The following is a 17,530-nucleotide window of genomic DNA, read 5'->3' as shown; positions in this document are numbered from 1 at the left end:
CCTGTTCCCTGCTCCTCCCGGTTCCGGCGGATGGCAGCAGGCTCTGGCCACCTGGTGAACGGTGCCGACTCCTCCGCTCCCTCACGGACGGCAGCCGTCCCTCCACATCGCGGGCGGCCGGCAGCGATCTCGCCCAGCAGCCCCTCACAGACGACTGATGCACACAAAATAAAACCAAAACACAACTAAAAGCCCAGGCCTGGTCCTCTTTCGTCCTTCACTGTCGTCGCTCCAGTTTTATATCCTTCCATCTCCTCCGTGGGCCTCGAGACCGGCGGGTCGAACAGGTGTAGTTCTTCTCCAATCACTCCACCGGCCTCGCTCCCACGTCCCTCGGCCCCGCCCCACTCGTCACAGTAAAATACAATTATAAATATTTTTCTCCATTTTATGGTCAAATATTACTAAAGTAATATTCCGTTTTTTTATCTAGTAGTTTTTATATTTTACTACTACTAGTAATAAAAATAATACTTATTTATTAGTAGTAATTTTTAGTCATATTAATATTACGTTAAATGATAAATGATATATTAATATTGATACATAATGACACTATTTTGGCCAAATTATGCAGCTCTACAAACAAGCACAGCGAACCAGGAAATTTTTTAATTGTCTTTTTGTTTTTTCTTCTGCGTACATATATATATATATATATATATATATATATACTGTGTGTGTGTGTGTGATTTGTTTACTGTTGGATGATATATCACTTGATTATATGTTAGCCTTACATAAATGAAAAACCTTAATATCTGCATACAGAATATCACAAAGACATGAACCAAATTTGATATGATGAGTAATTATTGAACGAATCATTCATACTTTGTTTTTTTTTTTGTTTTTGTTTTTTTGGTAAACTGAACCAGCTGTCTAAAAAGAAAGTAATTGATTTAGACTGTACATTACAGTCAAAGCTGCAATATGGGTTCAGATGAGATGTAGAGATGCACATCTCATTAGAGACACATTTAGGACACATTTATGGTGCTTCTGCATTCTTTTTGTAGCTTGGAAGCTCCGGTTTTCATTAACTGAAGCTGCATGGAAAATATTGCAAAGTACTGGTTTGATATGATGAGGGTTAATAACTGTTGTAGTTATCTTAATTAAGTGAACAGAGTTGTGTGTAATAATTGTAAATCTGGTTTAACTCCCTTTATCTCTATTTTTTTTTACTCTAGGTTTACATTATCAAAGTGGCTTGGTCTGATGGCAGCACTGAGATCATTTTCAGGCGCTACAGTAAATTTTTCGACCTTCAGGTGAGTTTTGTACTAGTTCCAATATAATATTGCGATGATAAACATGTGAATCCAAGTATTAGCATCGTTTAAGCTCAAAGGAGAACTGAACCAGCATGGCTGTTCTTTTCCAATGAAACCTTGAAGAAGTAATGCCAACCCTGAGTTTGATGCCATGAGCAGAACTGAAAGCTTAGCTGTTGGAGAGATTAACATGGATTTCAGCGATGGCCACAGAAATGCTGAAGTGTATGTGGCAGGTTTAGACGGGCTGTTTTAGTGCTGTGACAGGAAAAGTCATCACACTGATGGCTCTGTAGAAACGTACTTAATAGTGTTGTTACGATACCAAAATTATTGTTTCGATACCGATACCTAGTCAAGAATTGCGATTACGATACTTTTCCTGAAAGGGGAAAATACACTCTCAAATATAATTGCTATGCTTTATTTTAAAACCGGGACAACATTCAAATCATATAACACACTAATAAATGAACATATGAACAGCATATATGTTAAACATTTGAACAAAATATGAAATATCAAAATATAAAAAATAAATTAGAGCAATGACATTCAAGGTAAAGAATAAATTTAGCAGCATTATCTCAGTTATCATAAGAAACATAAGAGTAATACATTTATCTTGATTCTGAACTGTGAATAAAAATATGCGATTATAATAAACAATGTTTCTGAACTCAGAAGATTAAATGTCAATAGATAAATAAAATCAATTTAAGCAATGGCATTCAAGTTAAAAAAAAAGCTAATAAAATTTAGCAGCAATATCTCGGATATTGTAACTTATTTTGTCAGTTGTGCAACCTTTTCTTTCAGAGGAGAAAACTCAGCCAGTGAGCTTTAATGAGCGTCATCTTTTTCTACCAGTCGTGGACCGGCGGCCACAGTATCACTTGTGCTCGCACATGCAGCCTAGTGATGCGCGGGTCAGGTTTTTTTCCAACCCGCGGGTCCCGCTTTTATGAAATGATTTGGCCCGCCCTAGCCCGCAAATAAAGTAAAATTTCTTTACCCACCCGACCCGCGCATCGGGGACATCACGGAAGATACGTTGCTACTTAGACCTTCGTATTGTAACCTTATCAAAGAACCTAATAAAATATGAAAATATATATTCCAAATATTTAATATAGGCTATATGAAATTGCACTAGTGATCGTTCGTCCGTGAACGAATCTTTTAGGCAAACGAATCGTTCTTGTTCAGGCAACCCACTGACTTATATTTCTCGTTCACTGAAGTTCCTCCCTCCACAGCAGCGCTATTAGCAGCGCATGCGCAGCTCGTGAACAGCTCTGTGAACCGTTTCATCCTGTCAAAGAGTTACTCAAGATGTGATGGAGCATGTGATTTGTTGAATGTAGTGAACGAATCCGCCCTTCACTGAACGAGATCGAGAGATCTTCTCATTCGTGAATGAGTTCAATGAACTGATACATCTCGTTTATGAACGAAATTGAGGAGTATACAGGGTCAGTGAGTCAAGCATGTAAATCTCGATCAGCAATCAGCAGTTATAGATGCTTTGCAGATACACTCGTTTTCATATTTAGCATACAGAACATAGCTCCATGTTTAATCCCCGATTAATGTGAATATTATATATGAACTGTCTGACCAAACAATTAAAATGTTAATTATGCAAGAAAACCTCGTGCTTTGTTCATCTGAACAACTCATTTAAACTATTTAATGCGATTATGCACACATTTTAGTAAAGCCAAATCAGTTTAGTAAAGCCACTAATGCAGCCATCTCGCTCTAGTGCTTTTTTGCTGCTTGCGTGAAGAGAAAAACACAGACGTCCATAGGGAGGCACTGGAAGCGTGCGTTGCACACACCAACATGAAATACGTCTCTTACAAATCTGGAACACAGTCATTCTTTGAAGTATAGATACTAATACATTTAGGAATCGTGACGTTTTTCATTTCCGAGAATCGCGATACTTTTAAAGTATCGGTGCACCGTGCAACACTAGTACTAAAGATATCTGACCAGACCAGTGAACTAGATAGAACAGTGGATCTCAACAGGTTTGGCCATTGAACAAACATTTTTAAGCCACAACCCAACATGTTTTTTAGAACTTTGACCTAATTCTTACATTTTAATTTTAAATATATAACTTGATAAAAAGTTTGTCCATACAAAATTTAAGGTTTGCTTGAGAAATCCTAGCCTGAAAGATGTTAATAACATGTTTTTAACATGATTGCCATGTAACTAGCATGTTGTTAGCATGACTAGGAAGTGACTAGCATGTGACTAGCATGATTAGCAAAGTTACTAGCATGCCCACTAGCATTTTTCTAGCCTTATTGCATGTTACTAGCATGTTCTAGCATGTTGTTAACATAAGCATGCTACTAGCATGTTGCTAGCATGATTAGCAAGTTTAAGCATGTTACTATCATGTTGATAGCATGATTAGCAAGTTACTAGTATGTTGCTAGCATGATTAGCAAGTAGCTAGGCTGTTCTTAGTATGAATAGCAAGTTACTTGCATGTTACTAGCATGTTTCTAGCATGATTAGCATGTTACTTGCATGATTAGCAAGTAACTATCAGTGTTGCCATGCAAACCAGCAAAAGACAAAGATGCAAACATGTAGGCTGAGTAGAAAATGTATCTGTATCTAAGTTGGTTAATAGCCTGATCTTGAGAGAGAACTGGTTTGGTTATTGAGAGACTGACGCGCAACGTGTCTGTTTGATTAGTGAGCGCACTGTTCTTATGCCATTCATTCGAATCATATCTTAGCCTAAGGTTTAAATCATTGCCTTTTTAAATATATACAAAAAATAGAACGTGTATGATGTATAATTATAGGTGATATTACTCTTGCCAAGCTCTGATTTCTGAGAGATGCACGGAGAGGCGAGTTTGATTTACGCTTTTTACATTCATTCACTTCACACTCTATTACGTGACTTTAGAGGTCTGTGTATAATATTGCACTGATCCACCAGACTGTGCCAGCCTCAGTCGAATATTTAGGCAGAATTATTCTTTGTCCATTATTTGATTTTGAAGCCATTATCCATGCCATTCCAAATAAGGTGTTTGACAGTCTCCAGTGCGTTTTGGTATTAGAGCGCTGCAAGGTTTTCTTAATCCCGCTCTCACTGAATTTCTGACCATTATTGCCCGCTCCCGTGATTTGTGTCCAATCCCATCCGCTCCCTGTAAACTTTCTAATATTGCATAATTTTCATGAATCAAGAAGCCTCTATCAATCCGCAGAGTATTTAAATCTTTTTTGAATCCGCCATCTCTCTCTCCTTAACCCATGATCAGTCAAATCTGATTCCAAATCATGTTGAATGCAGGGTTGCCAAATCCAATTTTTTTTTTTATGGCTACTTTTAAATTTAATGGCTTGATTTTCCCCACGGGTTAAAGGTTTGAAATGTTGCTTAATTAAATTTGACTAAAATGCTTGTATTGAAACATTTTGCATTCTGCCAATGATAAAACTGTGCTGGATGTTAATTTTTGTGAAGGAGGGCCACTGGTAGAAAGCTTTTTAGATGCGTTTATGATCAATATGCATAACAGTGACTGTAAAATATGTATTTTAGGTATCAAAATGACATTTTCAGTTTTGATATTTGGGATATGGTCATTGCACTACTTTGGGCACTACAATAACCACCAACCAACCAAACCCCAGCACCCCGCCCCGCCCACTCCCACTGTCCTCTTTTTGGAAAACTAAAATATGGTCACCCTACGTTTGTTCATGCGTGCACAAAGAAAAAAAACTAGGATGGTACCTCTATGTTTCACAGACACACCTGAAAATTAATGTTGAATTGCTTTGCTTGTTAAGATAATGTAAACCCCTAAGGCAAAAAAAACGTCAAAGCATATTCATATATCTTTAAACTTCTGGTTACATGAGCCTAAGCTCTTTTTAATAAAATCCATGCTAAATTTAATATCATATCATTTTAGAATACAGTATAGTATGTATATTCTTCAGTTTTATGCAAAACATAAATACAACCAATAGAATATCAGATCTCTGTCATATGTCCAAAAATAAATGAAAAAAAAAGCTCTTTGCCTAGTTGTGTTTGACACATGAAAAATGTAAAAATGTATCTTACAAGCAGACATGTGCTACTATTCGGTAATGCGATATATCACAGTAATGACTATGCACGATATTGTTATCGTGGGCACTTCTAAATACCATGAATAATTATACATTATACATTATTCAGAATTTGGGAAGCATTTTAAGAATGCTTTTCCCATCAACTGTTCAAAATGCTCAACAGCACTGTATGCTGCTTGAAAGACGTGTTCTGCTCTGATGTAAACGAGCACGCATGAGAAGCACATGAGGAACACGTGAGAGACGCGCTGAATGAAAGCACATTCACTCTCTGACAGCAGATGGCGCTAAACTGCAGAAAATGCAGCCCTTACTCTGGAAACCCCATAAATAAAGCAGTTGCTACTTTCTAAAACGTATTTAAATAATATAAATAGCCATTCAGATTTGTGGATTTGCTATGGTGTTCATCACAGCACCAATACGTAAATATTTAGATTTAATAGCCTATTCATTTTCGAACTTTTTTTTTTAAGCATTTTAATCTGGACTACAACATGCCCTAGATATTGTTTGAAAGTGTTTTGATTCTTTATTGTTCATTCACACTTTACATTAGGGCTTCATTAGTTAACATTAGTTCATTCATAATAACATAAACTGCCAATGAAATATTCTTATTTAATAACCAATTTAATACCAATATTTAATAACATGTTAAAATCTAAAGTTGCAACTGTTATTTAATGAGCTAACATGGACTAAGAGATTAATAACTTTTGTAGCAAATGTAGCAATTGCTCATTGTGAATGTTTATGCATTAATGAAGGTTCACTATCTCGATGTGAGATAGTGGCATATCTCGATGTGAGCCCTCACGATGTAACCTCGCTCTCACTTGAAATGTGTCCCCACATTAAGTCCTTGAATTTGAGGGTATTGGACCTGGAAAGTCTTTGAAAGGTCCTTGAATTTGAAGTTAATCGAGGTGTGGGAACCCTAATGCATGCTCGATTAGTCGATTGTTTCCAACAGTGCTGACTAGTGGTTGAAGTAGTCAATCACTCGACTACTCGACTAGTCTGTGCAAGCCCTAATTTTTGGCAAATAAAAAAAACCTTTAAGCCTCCGGCTGAAAGAAAAGTACATTTATGTCTGTACAGTTGAAAGCTGATGAAAATAAATTTCAACACACTTCGCCAATAAAAAAGACAAATGTTTGTCTAGAGTAATTTTTGTTTATTAGTATGGTTGAACTGGATCATCGAAGGTTAGAAGCAAAGACATTGGTTAATAAAATGGGATTAAATACATATATTTTTGTGTAACATTTAATTATTACAGGTTTGCGTCATTCTGAGTTGCATCATTTTTATTCATTTAGAGGAATAATAAATCTGAGTGAGATGAATTAATGCATTATTCTTAATGCACTTTTTAATGAAGTGATAAAAAGCAGATGCAGATATTGTACAAAATAAATCTCACCAATGAAATGTAAAAAACTGTTTTTCTACCAAATTATATGCAATATATAATTATCATGTTAATATTTAACTTGCACTGGAAAGGTTTCTGTGACTTCTCGCGAGATCTCGGCAAAAAGTCTCACCATTTATTTTCAGAACATGATGCATGATGGGATACACTAAGCCACTAAGATACACTAAGCGATACTCAAATCTGGCTCGCAAGATCCACTTTCCTGCACAGTTTAGCTCTAACCCTAATCAAACATACGTGAGTATGCTAATCAATGTATTTAGAAAATCACAGGTAGGCAGAGTTAGGTAGTTAGGGTTGGAGCTAAATGCTGCAGGAAAGTGGATCTCAAAAGGAATTTGATTGACAGGAGATTTGACCAATCCGAACACATTATCTGCCATTTTTGTCTGATAAACCAATCAGACAGTAGAGTAGATTAATGTCGGTGGACTTGAACTTGAAAAATGTGTATTGACGTCTTTCTGCAGTGCAAACAAGATGCCTTCTGATGTTCATTCATGTTTATTTCATGTTATAACTAGTAAAGAGGAAGAGGTGATTAGTTCATGTATCACTTGAACTGAGGCCCTACAGCGATCGGTCACAACACATTAAAGAGACACAAAATGCAATTTATTCTATGAATAATCGAACCTGTGAGCACGATAAAACTGATGACGGGACAAAAAAGTTAGTTTAACTGAGGTGAGAGAGGGGTTTTATGTCATAAGATAACGTTATAATGATGACACTGACAAATAGCCTGACTCATAACATCTCATCTGATGTTGAATTTGTGTTTTAAACTGCATTTGATAGAAGTCTCATCTTCTGATGCGAGGAATTTCAAAATAAAATCCTCACATCAGAGCAACATAGTTACATTTGTTGTTGTTTCTTTGACCCTGTCTTGTGATCCACTTTTGGCTCATGACCCAGCAGTTGAGAAACACTGGTCATGAAGCAATGCCTTGGATAGGCAATATTCAATTGTCATGTCTGTTTGCTTTGACATATTAAGAAAAATGTATAAAACACAATAATATTGAATAGTAATAATAATAAATAAAAAAGCTTTGTTCTCTCGGTTAAAGTCTGCAAAACTTCCAGATTGCTGAGTCTGATGTTTCTTGACCAAACCTGTTTGGACGCTTTGTCTTCATATTCACTGATGATTGGGACTTTTCCTGTTTTGATCAGAGAAATTTCACAAGTTGCGCAACGACATCGCATCCAGAATCACAATGTCCTAGAAATAACACTTGCTGAAAAGATCTCAGGTGTTCTGCTGTTGTACCAACACTTACTACACATGAGCACACTGGTCTTTCTTCGATTTTCGTGTACAAGTATTATCAAATGAAGTAAACAAAAAATGTATACATCAGAATGGAACAGATTTTTATTTTAGCTACATTTCTGCTTTCTATGTCTGTATTTAATTAGCTTTAAAGCAGTTCATTGCAATCAGACTTCACAATCTGGCCTTCATAAATGTAACTTTGCAATGCATCAAATTAAACCTATTAGTTTAACACAGCATGTCAGAAACCGGCCACTTCCTTTTCTGAATTCTATTCATGGACTGTTAATGTAAAGCTTTCATTAATTTAGTGCAAGTAAAAAATAGGAATGTGTTTACATGTATTTAATAATTGACAAATATTGATTTATAAATTGTGATTAATCATAAATGAGTTTGCATATTAAATCTGTTGACAGTGATAATTCATATTAATAACTGAGTTGAGAGTTGAGATCACCAGTTGGAGGCATTAAACTTCAAGGCTGGTCCAAATTTATCTGAACTTCCTGTGTGACGACGGTGTTCAGTTGTGCTGAATCTTCCTCTCTGTTGCAGCCAAAAGCTTGCAAACAGTTTAGAACGGAAACCCACTATTATTAGAAGCACTCAGCACAACTGAAGCTATTCACCAAATTTGCACAAATGGTCAGAAATCCCCGCGGTGAGCTCTGCCACAGCTTCCTGAAAATGTTACGGGAGCTTTTCTCTGCTCGGCACTTCCACAGATATGTGAACCATATGGAAAAATACAACCTCTTCAAACAGTCAACTCCTAGGTCTATACATGTATAATGGAGTTTTAAGAAAAACGTTTATATATTGTATATAATTTAATATATTTTTTTATATATTATACTTTGTCATAATACCATAATATATTTAGCACAAAAGGTGTGCATCAGTATTATTTAAAACAACGGAAAGGAAAACTATTTATTTGTATTATCCCAGCTAAAAACTTGAATCTAGTTTTTACATCTTCATCGCCATGAAATGCAATGCACTGACCACAAAATTACTGTAAATTACGATTTTTCTTAAATAATTTAAACAAACTTTTTAATAGAAGAATTATAAAGTGCTTTAATAATGCTAAGCTGCACTATTCTGCTTTTATATCCTCCAGAAACTGGCCTCAATTAGTTGTAAGTGCCTCACTATTTTTATTTTTTTATTATTATTACTATAAAAAAGGGATCCAAATAGATTTTAATCAGAATTAACATTATACTAAAATGCTGCATGTAAAGCTTAACTTCTTTTGAACCCGGAATATTCTGAATATTTATTTTGAATGACTACAAACATGTGTTAGCCAAGCAAAAACCTCCACCGCTCATTTGTTTAGCATGACAATCCATATAAAAAACCTGTTACATGATTCAAAAGGAAGCTTCTGGTATGAATAACTTGGTGAAATATAGTCATTTTGTGATCACTTTGATACAAATTGCTTTTTCATTTAAACAAAATAATTATTATTATTATTTTTCATTTGAAATTTGGCACTCATTGTGCGTTCGCAAAAGCGAAAATGCAAACGGTAATGCAAGATTTTCAATTTCATATGGATTATGTCACAATTTATGCGTCCACATTTTGAAAATGCAAATGAAAATATAATTTGCAATTCCATTTGAAAATCCTTCCATACATTGCAATTAATGTATTATAATAATGAATTTCAAATCTTTGGTGTTTGAATGAATCATTGTCACTGATGGCCATGCATTGACTCATTTTAAGTTCTTGGGGTCTCTCTCCTATGACGCATGTTACTGCTTTAATGGCTTCTTCCTCAACTTTCCCTTCAGTTCTTTCACTCCTTGCTGCTTTTTTCCTGTGTGGTTGAGGAACTTTAGTGCTGATGCAGCACATACTATAGCAGCAGTCAGGCAGGACATGCAGAGGGTAAATAACACAACCACTAATGCGCTTCAGTAGTAAAGAAGATCTTATGACACAGCCGTCTGAATGTGGTTACGCTGTTTCAAAGTTCTGGGGTTTCAGAGATTGAAGAATCTCTTCGTAAATGGTGAAATACACCCTTTCATTCATAGCGAGATTTAGGATTGCGAGTTTTAACTAGTATTTAATCCCATTTGAAGCATTACCATATTTTTCGGACTATAAGTGAGTATAAGTCGCATCAGTCCAAAAATACGTCATGACGAGGAAAAAAACATATATAAGTCGCACTGGACTATAAGTCGCATTTATTTAGAACCAAGCATCAAGAGAAAACATTACCGTCTCCAGCCGTGAGAGTGCGCTCTATGTCTTCAGTGCAGACCTCTCGCGGCTGGAGACGGTAATGTTTTCTCTTGGTTCATTTCTCTCGGTTCATGTCAAATTAATTTTGATAAATAAGTCGCACCTGAATATAAGTCGCAGGACCAGCCAAACTATGAAAAAAAATGCGACTTATAGTCCGGAAAATACGGTACTTCTACTTCAATTACTCTTTCATAACAAAGTTTTAAATCTGAAAGTGCACAGTGTATAATGTTATTGTCTCTTAAAAGAAAGAGTTGACTCTGAAACGAGTCGTTTTTAAAACAAATCCCAAGACGTTTCATGTTGACGTCAATATGAAACATTAGCAAGCTGCACGGCCACTTGTTGCGCATGCAGACCTGGGAAACTTGAATTTGTTGGTCTGGCTGAAAATGCAAATTAATTATTTTCCAATAGGGGCCGCTTTTGGAGATATATATTTCTCTTTGCTTTCATCTTTCTTTGTCTAGCTTGTACTTATTTGAGCAATGCTTGAAACTTGGTATGACGAGAACTTACTGTATCTGTTTGTCCTTGAAGCAGAATCGCTTGATGTATTGGATAAAAGCATCTACTAAATGAATTAATGTAAATGTTTTCCTCCGTTCATGGGGCACAAAAGAGTACTCCTGTGCTGTGTGAGAGGTGCTGCTTCGGGTGTGTGGAAACCAGAGCAAAACCAGACAACCAGACCAAATTGAGTCGTCACATTTATCCATATGTCTGCTCTTCTCTTACACCAAGATTTAGAAATTTTTGAACATTTTATGAGATGTGCAGCAAATGTATGCCAGTTTATGACCCACCAGATAGATCAATAGGATATGTTACAGTTTAAATGTGCAGCAGATTCGTTCTGAATGAAATTAATCTATCTAAATCGTCCCTCCCTAACATTTTCATCTCGTGTTTATTCGTTGATGAAAATGTTGATTTTCTTTGTATTTCTGTCATTCAAAACCAATTTTCTTTTCATTATCGTCTCGTTTTCGTCAGTGAAAAAAATGTTGTTGACACATTATTCGTCAACGAAATTAACACTGGTCAATACACACCATTCAAACATCAAATCCACTGACGTCTACTCTCCAGTCTGATTTGTTTGTTGGACAAAATGCCAGATTCGGATTGGTCAATTAAGATTGGTCAAATCACCTGTCAGTCAAATTCCCTGCGAAGGGTTAATTACAATACAGTCTTGTGCTACAGCGCCACACTGGTCAAACTGTGTTATTGCAGGCCCTTACATTAGCTAATTTGAGGTGACAGAATAACTATTCGACAAAGAAAAATTGGATTCCTTTTTTTTTTGGACATTGACTCATTGTTTCAGACCTATTTGAAAAGTTTAATTAAAATGTAGTAATGCTTATCTAGCAATCCAAACTAAAAGAGTATCAGTGAAATAATTCTGTAATCCATCTCCATTTACTTTAATTAGAAAAGAAAACCAAGAGTGTGCTAAACTTCTCCTTTTGTGTTTTATGGCAGGGAAAAGTAGGTAAATTATAACAGAATGTTTGGGTAAATGATTCATTTAAAGAGAAAATGAGCAAAAGTAAAAGTTTTGTCATCATTTACTCACCCTCATGTCATTTCAAACCTTTATTACTTCATTACTTCTGAACATAAAACAGGATATTATGAGTAATGTCTTATATTTTCCATACAGTTGAAGTCAGTAACCAAAACTGTTACCAGCATTTTTGATGATACACATTTTCATTTGTTGGTTGAATAATCAGTTTGAAGGCTAGCTTTGTGTTGTCTGGGCAGTCTGTGACCCGGTCAGTGTTGTCAGTGAATGATATGGTGATAAACAGCAGCAGTAATGGTGCTGGAGCAGGAAATGACTGTTGTTTCCATCAGGATACCTCTCAAAGGATGCCTAAATCTCAGTGAGGATTTGACCATAAAAAAAAAATCAATTCTTCCTTCCTTTTCCAACCCAATGCTACTTCACCAAGAGTTAGAACAGCAAAACAGACAAGAAAATCACTGTCATTGCAAGTAATTTCAGGCAATCTTGAGGAAACTTCAATATTACAAAAGATTTTTCACAGTTTATCAAGATTTAAGAGTAAGTTTTAGTTCTTGGATTTAAACCATAAAAAAAATGATTTAACACAGTTACACACAGCTGCTTTGTTTAGAACTAGTTTAGTTTAAATAGACAACGTAACTGGCTATATTATATTATTATATATATTTTGAAATCCGTGGACCATTACACCATTTTGTACTTCCATTTGTTTTGACATCTTTGCAGTTATTCTGAAATGTGGAAAACTGTAATGAAGCATGAGTAGGTGTGTCCAAATTTTGACTGGTACTGTGCACTCTGTTTTTGTAATTATGATATGTAAAATAGTGCCCTTACAATGGAGGCTATTTATGTATCTCGCTGGTCCACTGCGGTCTATCAAATGCCCACATGCATTGTACTGGAGAACGCTGGACTGTAGAGTCCTGCATTATGAAGCTGTCAAGTTTTATTTAAAAAATTTGGATACAGTGATATGGAGCAAAAAAAATTAATCTCAGAAAAGACTTTATGGACCCATGCAGCTCATTTATTGTGCAGAAATGTAAGTGTTTTATCTGTGTGCTGTCATTCTGATGGCGCTGACTCACACTAGAAGACATTGTTCTTCAGCTTAATAAATGAGCCGACAACACTAAAAGCTTTGTCTGGCAGAATGACGTATCTCTTTGCTTCGTCATTGTCTCGAAACAGACATGAGTGAGAACTAAGGCACCATTAAGGTTCAGCGTTTAAATGTATGCATTCCTTTGGTGTTTACAGCAAAAGTGTATGTTAAAAACCAGTGAGCTTTTTCATTATATCTGTTGGTTTTATTTGTTTTATTAGACAATACAGATGTCTTTTATTTAAATGCACTTCCAGATCAGACACATGACATCATGCAGTCCCCCTCATTAAGTCTACATTACAATTATGAGCAAAATGAATTACGCAAAGTAATAAATGTCCTAAAATGACCAACGTAGACTCATTAGAAAAACCAAAATCTTTGCAAAACATCAAAAACCTACCTACCTACCCAGATTTTCAATGAATAAACCCTTATTACTGTGTGATTCACAACACGACCCCAAAACACTTTTATTGTAGTATGTTTTGTAAACTAATATATTTTGATATTTGCATTATATAGCCAGCTCCATATTTATGGCTTTTCTGATATAGTTAACGTGCTCTGTAGCGCACCCGGTACAGCATTGAACTTCTATTGCAGATTGATCCAAGACTTGTAAAAACAAGCTGAAATGGCATGGTTGCTTCAGAAAATGTGTGCGTGTGTATTTGCTTTTGCTAACAGTATTGTTTAGATTTATGGTCAAGTTTAATGTAGGTTGAACATTTTTAAATTAATAGAACATTAACCTTTTAATGCTGCTGATTTCACTGTGTTAAGTATTAGAACCAACATAATAAAATGTTGCCAGAATCACGTTCATTTTATTGAATGACAGAATAACTGTTCAAAGCAGTTTCAAAATTTTCTGGAAATTTAGCAGAAATGAGCTTGTTGAAAATGACTAATAAAATGACTAATTCACTAGGGAAGGAATAGGTGTCTGCATTATGGGTAAACATGGGCCTTTAGAACTACAGTAAGGTCCAGAAGTATTTCGGACACTGAGTTTTTGTGCTTTTGCCTTTATACACCACTACAAGCCAAGTATGCTTTACCTGTGCACACCATTGTTGTTGTCTTGTACGCAATTCTCAAAGCACTCACAAAATGGCAGTTTATCTGTAAATCTGATATTACAAAACCGATATCTGATTATGGTAAAAATGCTTAAATATCGGTAACATTATCGTTAAACCGATATATCGGTCGATCTCTATTCAAGACTTTTTGATGGCAAAGAAATGGAATATTCTTCAATGGCCAAGTCAATCGCCTGATCTCAGTCCAGTAGAGCATGCTTTTCAGTTACTGAAGACAAGACTGAAGGCAGAAAGACACACAAACAGGCAGCAACTCAAGGACCTGGCGTAGCATCTCCAGGGAGGAAGCTCAGAATTTGGTGATGTACATTGGCTCCAGACTACAGGCAATCATTAACTGCAAAATATTTTCTTCCAAGTATTAAAACTGTGCTTATATTTACAATCATGTCACTTTGTCCAAATACTATTGAGCCCCTGAAAATGCAGGTACTTTGCTTAAAATGGCTCTTACTCCTAAATGGTAAATTTTATATTTTTATGGAACCTCTTAAAAGCTTAAAGCTGAAAGTCTGCACTTCAACCACATCTTGATTGTTTTATTTCAGATCCATTGTAGTGATGTATAAAGGCAAAAGTACAAAAACTCAGACAGTGTCCAGAGACTTCCAGACCTGACTGTAAAGAACTGCTTTGCTGGAAAACGTTGCTTAGCGGATGAATTTGAGCTCTGCTATAGTCATCAGTGCATGATTGTGTAAAATGCACATATGATCTACTTCAACGCTACACTTTGGAAAGGCACAGGTGTGATTTCATCAGTCCACAGCTGCTTTCGGACTGAAATAAGGACCTGGCTGTAACCAAAATGCTACAGATGGGAGGAAAATGTTAATTGGTGCCAGCAAATGAAAATAACGTATAGCTGCCTGCGAGTGAACGTTACGGGGCATTCAGGACCGGAGTATAAACCGAGGGAAAATGTTCCATTATGTCAGTCTGTCTATGTAGAGCAGGCCACGCATACAGATCAGGAGGAGGGGGAACAAGCATTTGTTGAATGCATTATAATCAGCAACCGCTGGTGCTTTACTGCAAAATCACATTTAGTTTTGCTTTTTCACTATCCAGTCAATTATTCGAGTCCACTACATCCAGTTCTACTCGGAAATGTTACACTGCAAAACTAAAATGAGTTGCCACTTCACACTGATGTTAAACTTTTCAATATTATTGTTCTCCAGATGGAGCTTCTGGATAAATTCCCTGTGGAAGGTGGACAGAAGGATCCAAAACGCAGAATCATTCCCTTTTTACCAGGTAAACATCATTCCAGAATGCACCTTTCTGTACACATATTAAAGTCAATTCAGAGTCAACAGAAATTCAGTTTAATTATTTTGGCACAAATCAATCCAGCAGCAGAATCAAGATCCTATGAACGACCAAGAGCTAAGATTTCAAGTCACATACTGAGCGACTGGCATTTAGATGATTGAAAATGCTACCAAATGGCTTTTTCCATACATTGTAGACCTCGTGCACAATGGTTTGACATTTTCAAGTATATACAGAATTAGCTTGGCATTATTTACAGCAGGTCCAGAATGTTACCATTGATTCGTTTAGACTGAACACCTTGCTGTAATTAAGCTGCCTTGTAGGTTTGATTGCTTGTGGATTAGACTGTCTACAAGCACCCGAATGTTGTCTTACATCCCAGCACTTCATAACCATTTACCTGACTCAGCACTTTGTCTGCAATCTACACAGAAACCCCTGTAATTAGCTGAGCATCATGTAGACCACTCAACATTCATTACTGAGCTTTGCAAACACACTCGTTAAAGACGTGATTGCATTCTATCATTTGTCCATTAAAAACAGATACAGACAACAAGATATAGAAAAATTATTCTTCAGTTAAGACAACTTGTGTGTCTTATTTGTGATTGGGGGTGGGATATGGGGGGGGGTTAATTTTAGTTTAATACAGAAGATATATTTATTTGAATACTTTTTAAAATCTAATTGTTTCATCTGCTTTAGAAATTCATCATGTTCTATAAAGAATTCAGATCTGATCTGCTCAACCTTTACATGAATTTTAGTATAATGTGCAATGGTGAGTATTGTTGATATTGTGTATAATATTTTCAAATGACTTGGAGGATGTAAAAACAGAGCATTAACCCAACTCATTTACACTTATGTAAGGTGTTTTTCGACCTCAATTTCTCTGAATGTGCCATGACCCGGGGCCTTGGGTGGCAGTCTTGTTGTTTTCCCACATGTTTCACTTTATGTTTGTACTTCTTTCAGCTAAAATGGACCACAGTATATGGTTTTAGTTCAGCAGGATGTGAGTCATAAAACTTAAGAGGCTCATTTGTGTTCATTTCTTGGTACTGTTTTATTGGCCACAGTCTTTGTTTGGGCAAGTTTCATGCTTGTGGTCTTCCAGCATCTGATAAAATGGTTATAAAGCATGAAGGGACATTCCCAAAAGTTTCCCTACATTGCATTTCAAACCCTGTAAAGAGTGCTGATGAATTTGAGAATGAAGATGCCGGTGAATTCAAGGTGTGTTTGTCTTTATTTGTTAAACAGGAAAGATTCTCTTCAGAAGAAGCCACATCAGAGACGTGGCCATGAAACGCCTGAAACCCATAAACGAGTACTGTAGGGTAAGATAGTCCACACAACAACCATCTCACCTGTTACTAGCATTAATTTTACACCACAAAATGAACCCGGTTCAATATTTTTATTTCCTGTTTTTTGAAACACAGCCCAGTCCATGCTGTAGAAGTCACCCTTAATGTCCCTCATGTCACCCCGACACTCATGTTCAGTTAAACACAAAAGGAGACATTTAGCAGAATGTCCAAGCTGCTCTTTCCAGTAAAAAAGGAGATAAATGTGGTTCAGCAGCTGTAGCTCTCAAATCTCATGTAAGGGCAAAATATGGAGGTGTTGTATAAGATCATCATACAGACAGTGACCTCAAAGAGCAGAAATATTCACATCTCGTAACTGGGGGCCTCATTGGCTGCAGTATACTGGGAGTGGGCGGAGTCAAACAGACCCAAACAAAAACAGACATTCCGACACAAAACGCACATTTCAAAGCAGAATAACTGTTTTCCAGAGAAACAAGCTATGTGAACTTTGTTTCCTAAATACATGTTGTATTTTTATACTTCAGTACAGTCAAATTCATTTCTGTGATCAAAGCTGTATTTTCAGCATCATTCCTCCAGTCTTCAGCGTCACATGATTCTTCAGAAATCAATCTAATACGCCGATTTGCTGCTTAAGAAACATTTATATTATAGATTTTTATTATCAAAGACAAAAAAGTGCTGCTTAATGAAATGTGGAAGCTTCAATACAGTGTCATGTTTCAG

General features: G+C 36.1%; 1 protein-coding gene across 3 annotated transcripts in view; it reads left to right on the top strand.

Moving 5' to 3' along the window:
• Positions 1 to 17,530, top strand: part of LOC132117547 (SH3 and PX domain-containing protein 2B-like) — a 35,997-nt gene that overhangs the window by 4,054 nt on the left and 14,413 nt on the right. For all 3 annotated transcript variants that reach the window (XM_059526903.1, XM_059526902.1, XM_059526901.1), the window contains exons 2-4: positions 1,194 to 1,274; positions 15,365 to 15,440; positions 16,731 to 16,807. In XM_059526903.1, the coding sequence (XP_059382886.1) occupies positions 1,194 to 1,274; positions 15,365 to 15,440; positions 16,731 to 16,807 (234 nt within the window). The remainder of the gene's footprint in view (positions 1 to 1,193; positions 1,275 to 15,364; positions 15,441 to 16,730; positions 16,808 to 17,530) is intronic.

The sequence above is a fragment of the Carassius carassius genome, chromosome 36, assembly GCF_963082965.1.
Source record: "Carassius carassius chromosome 36, fCarCar2.1, whole genome shotgun sequence".
In the NCBI taxonomy this organism is placed as follows: Eukaryota; Metazoa; Chordata; class Actinopteri; order Cypriniformes; family Cyprinidae; genus Carassius; species Carassius carassius.
The sequence above is the reverse complement of the archived record's forward strand: the minus strand, read 5'-3'. Positions and strand labels throughout refer to the sequence as shown.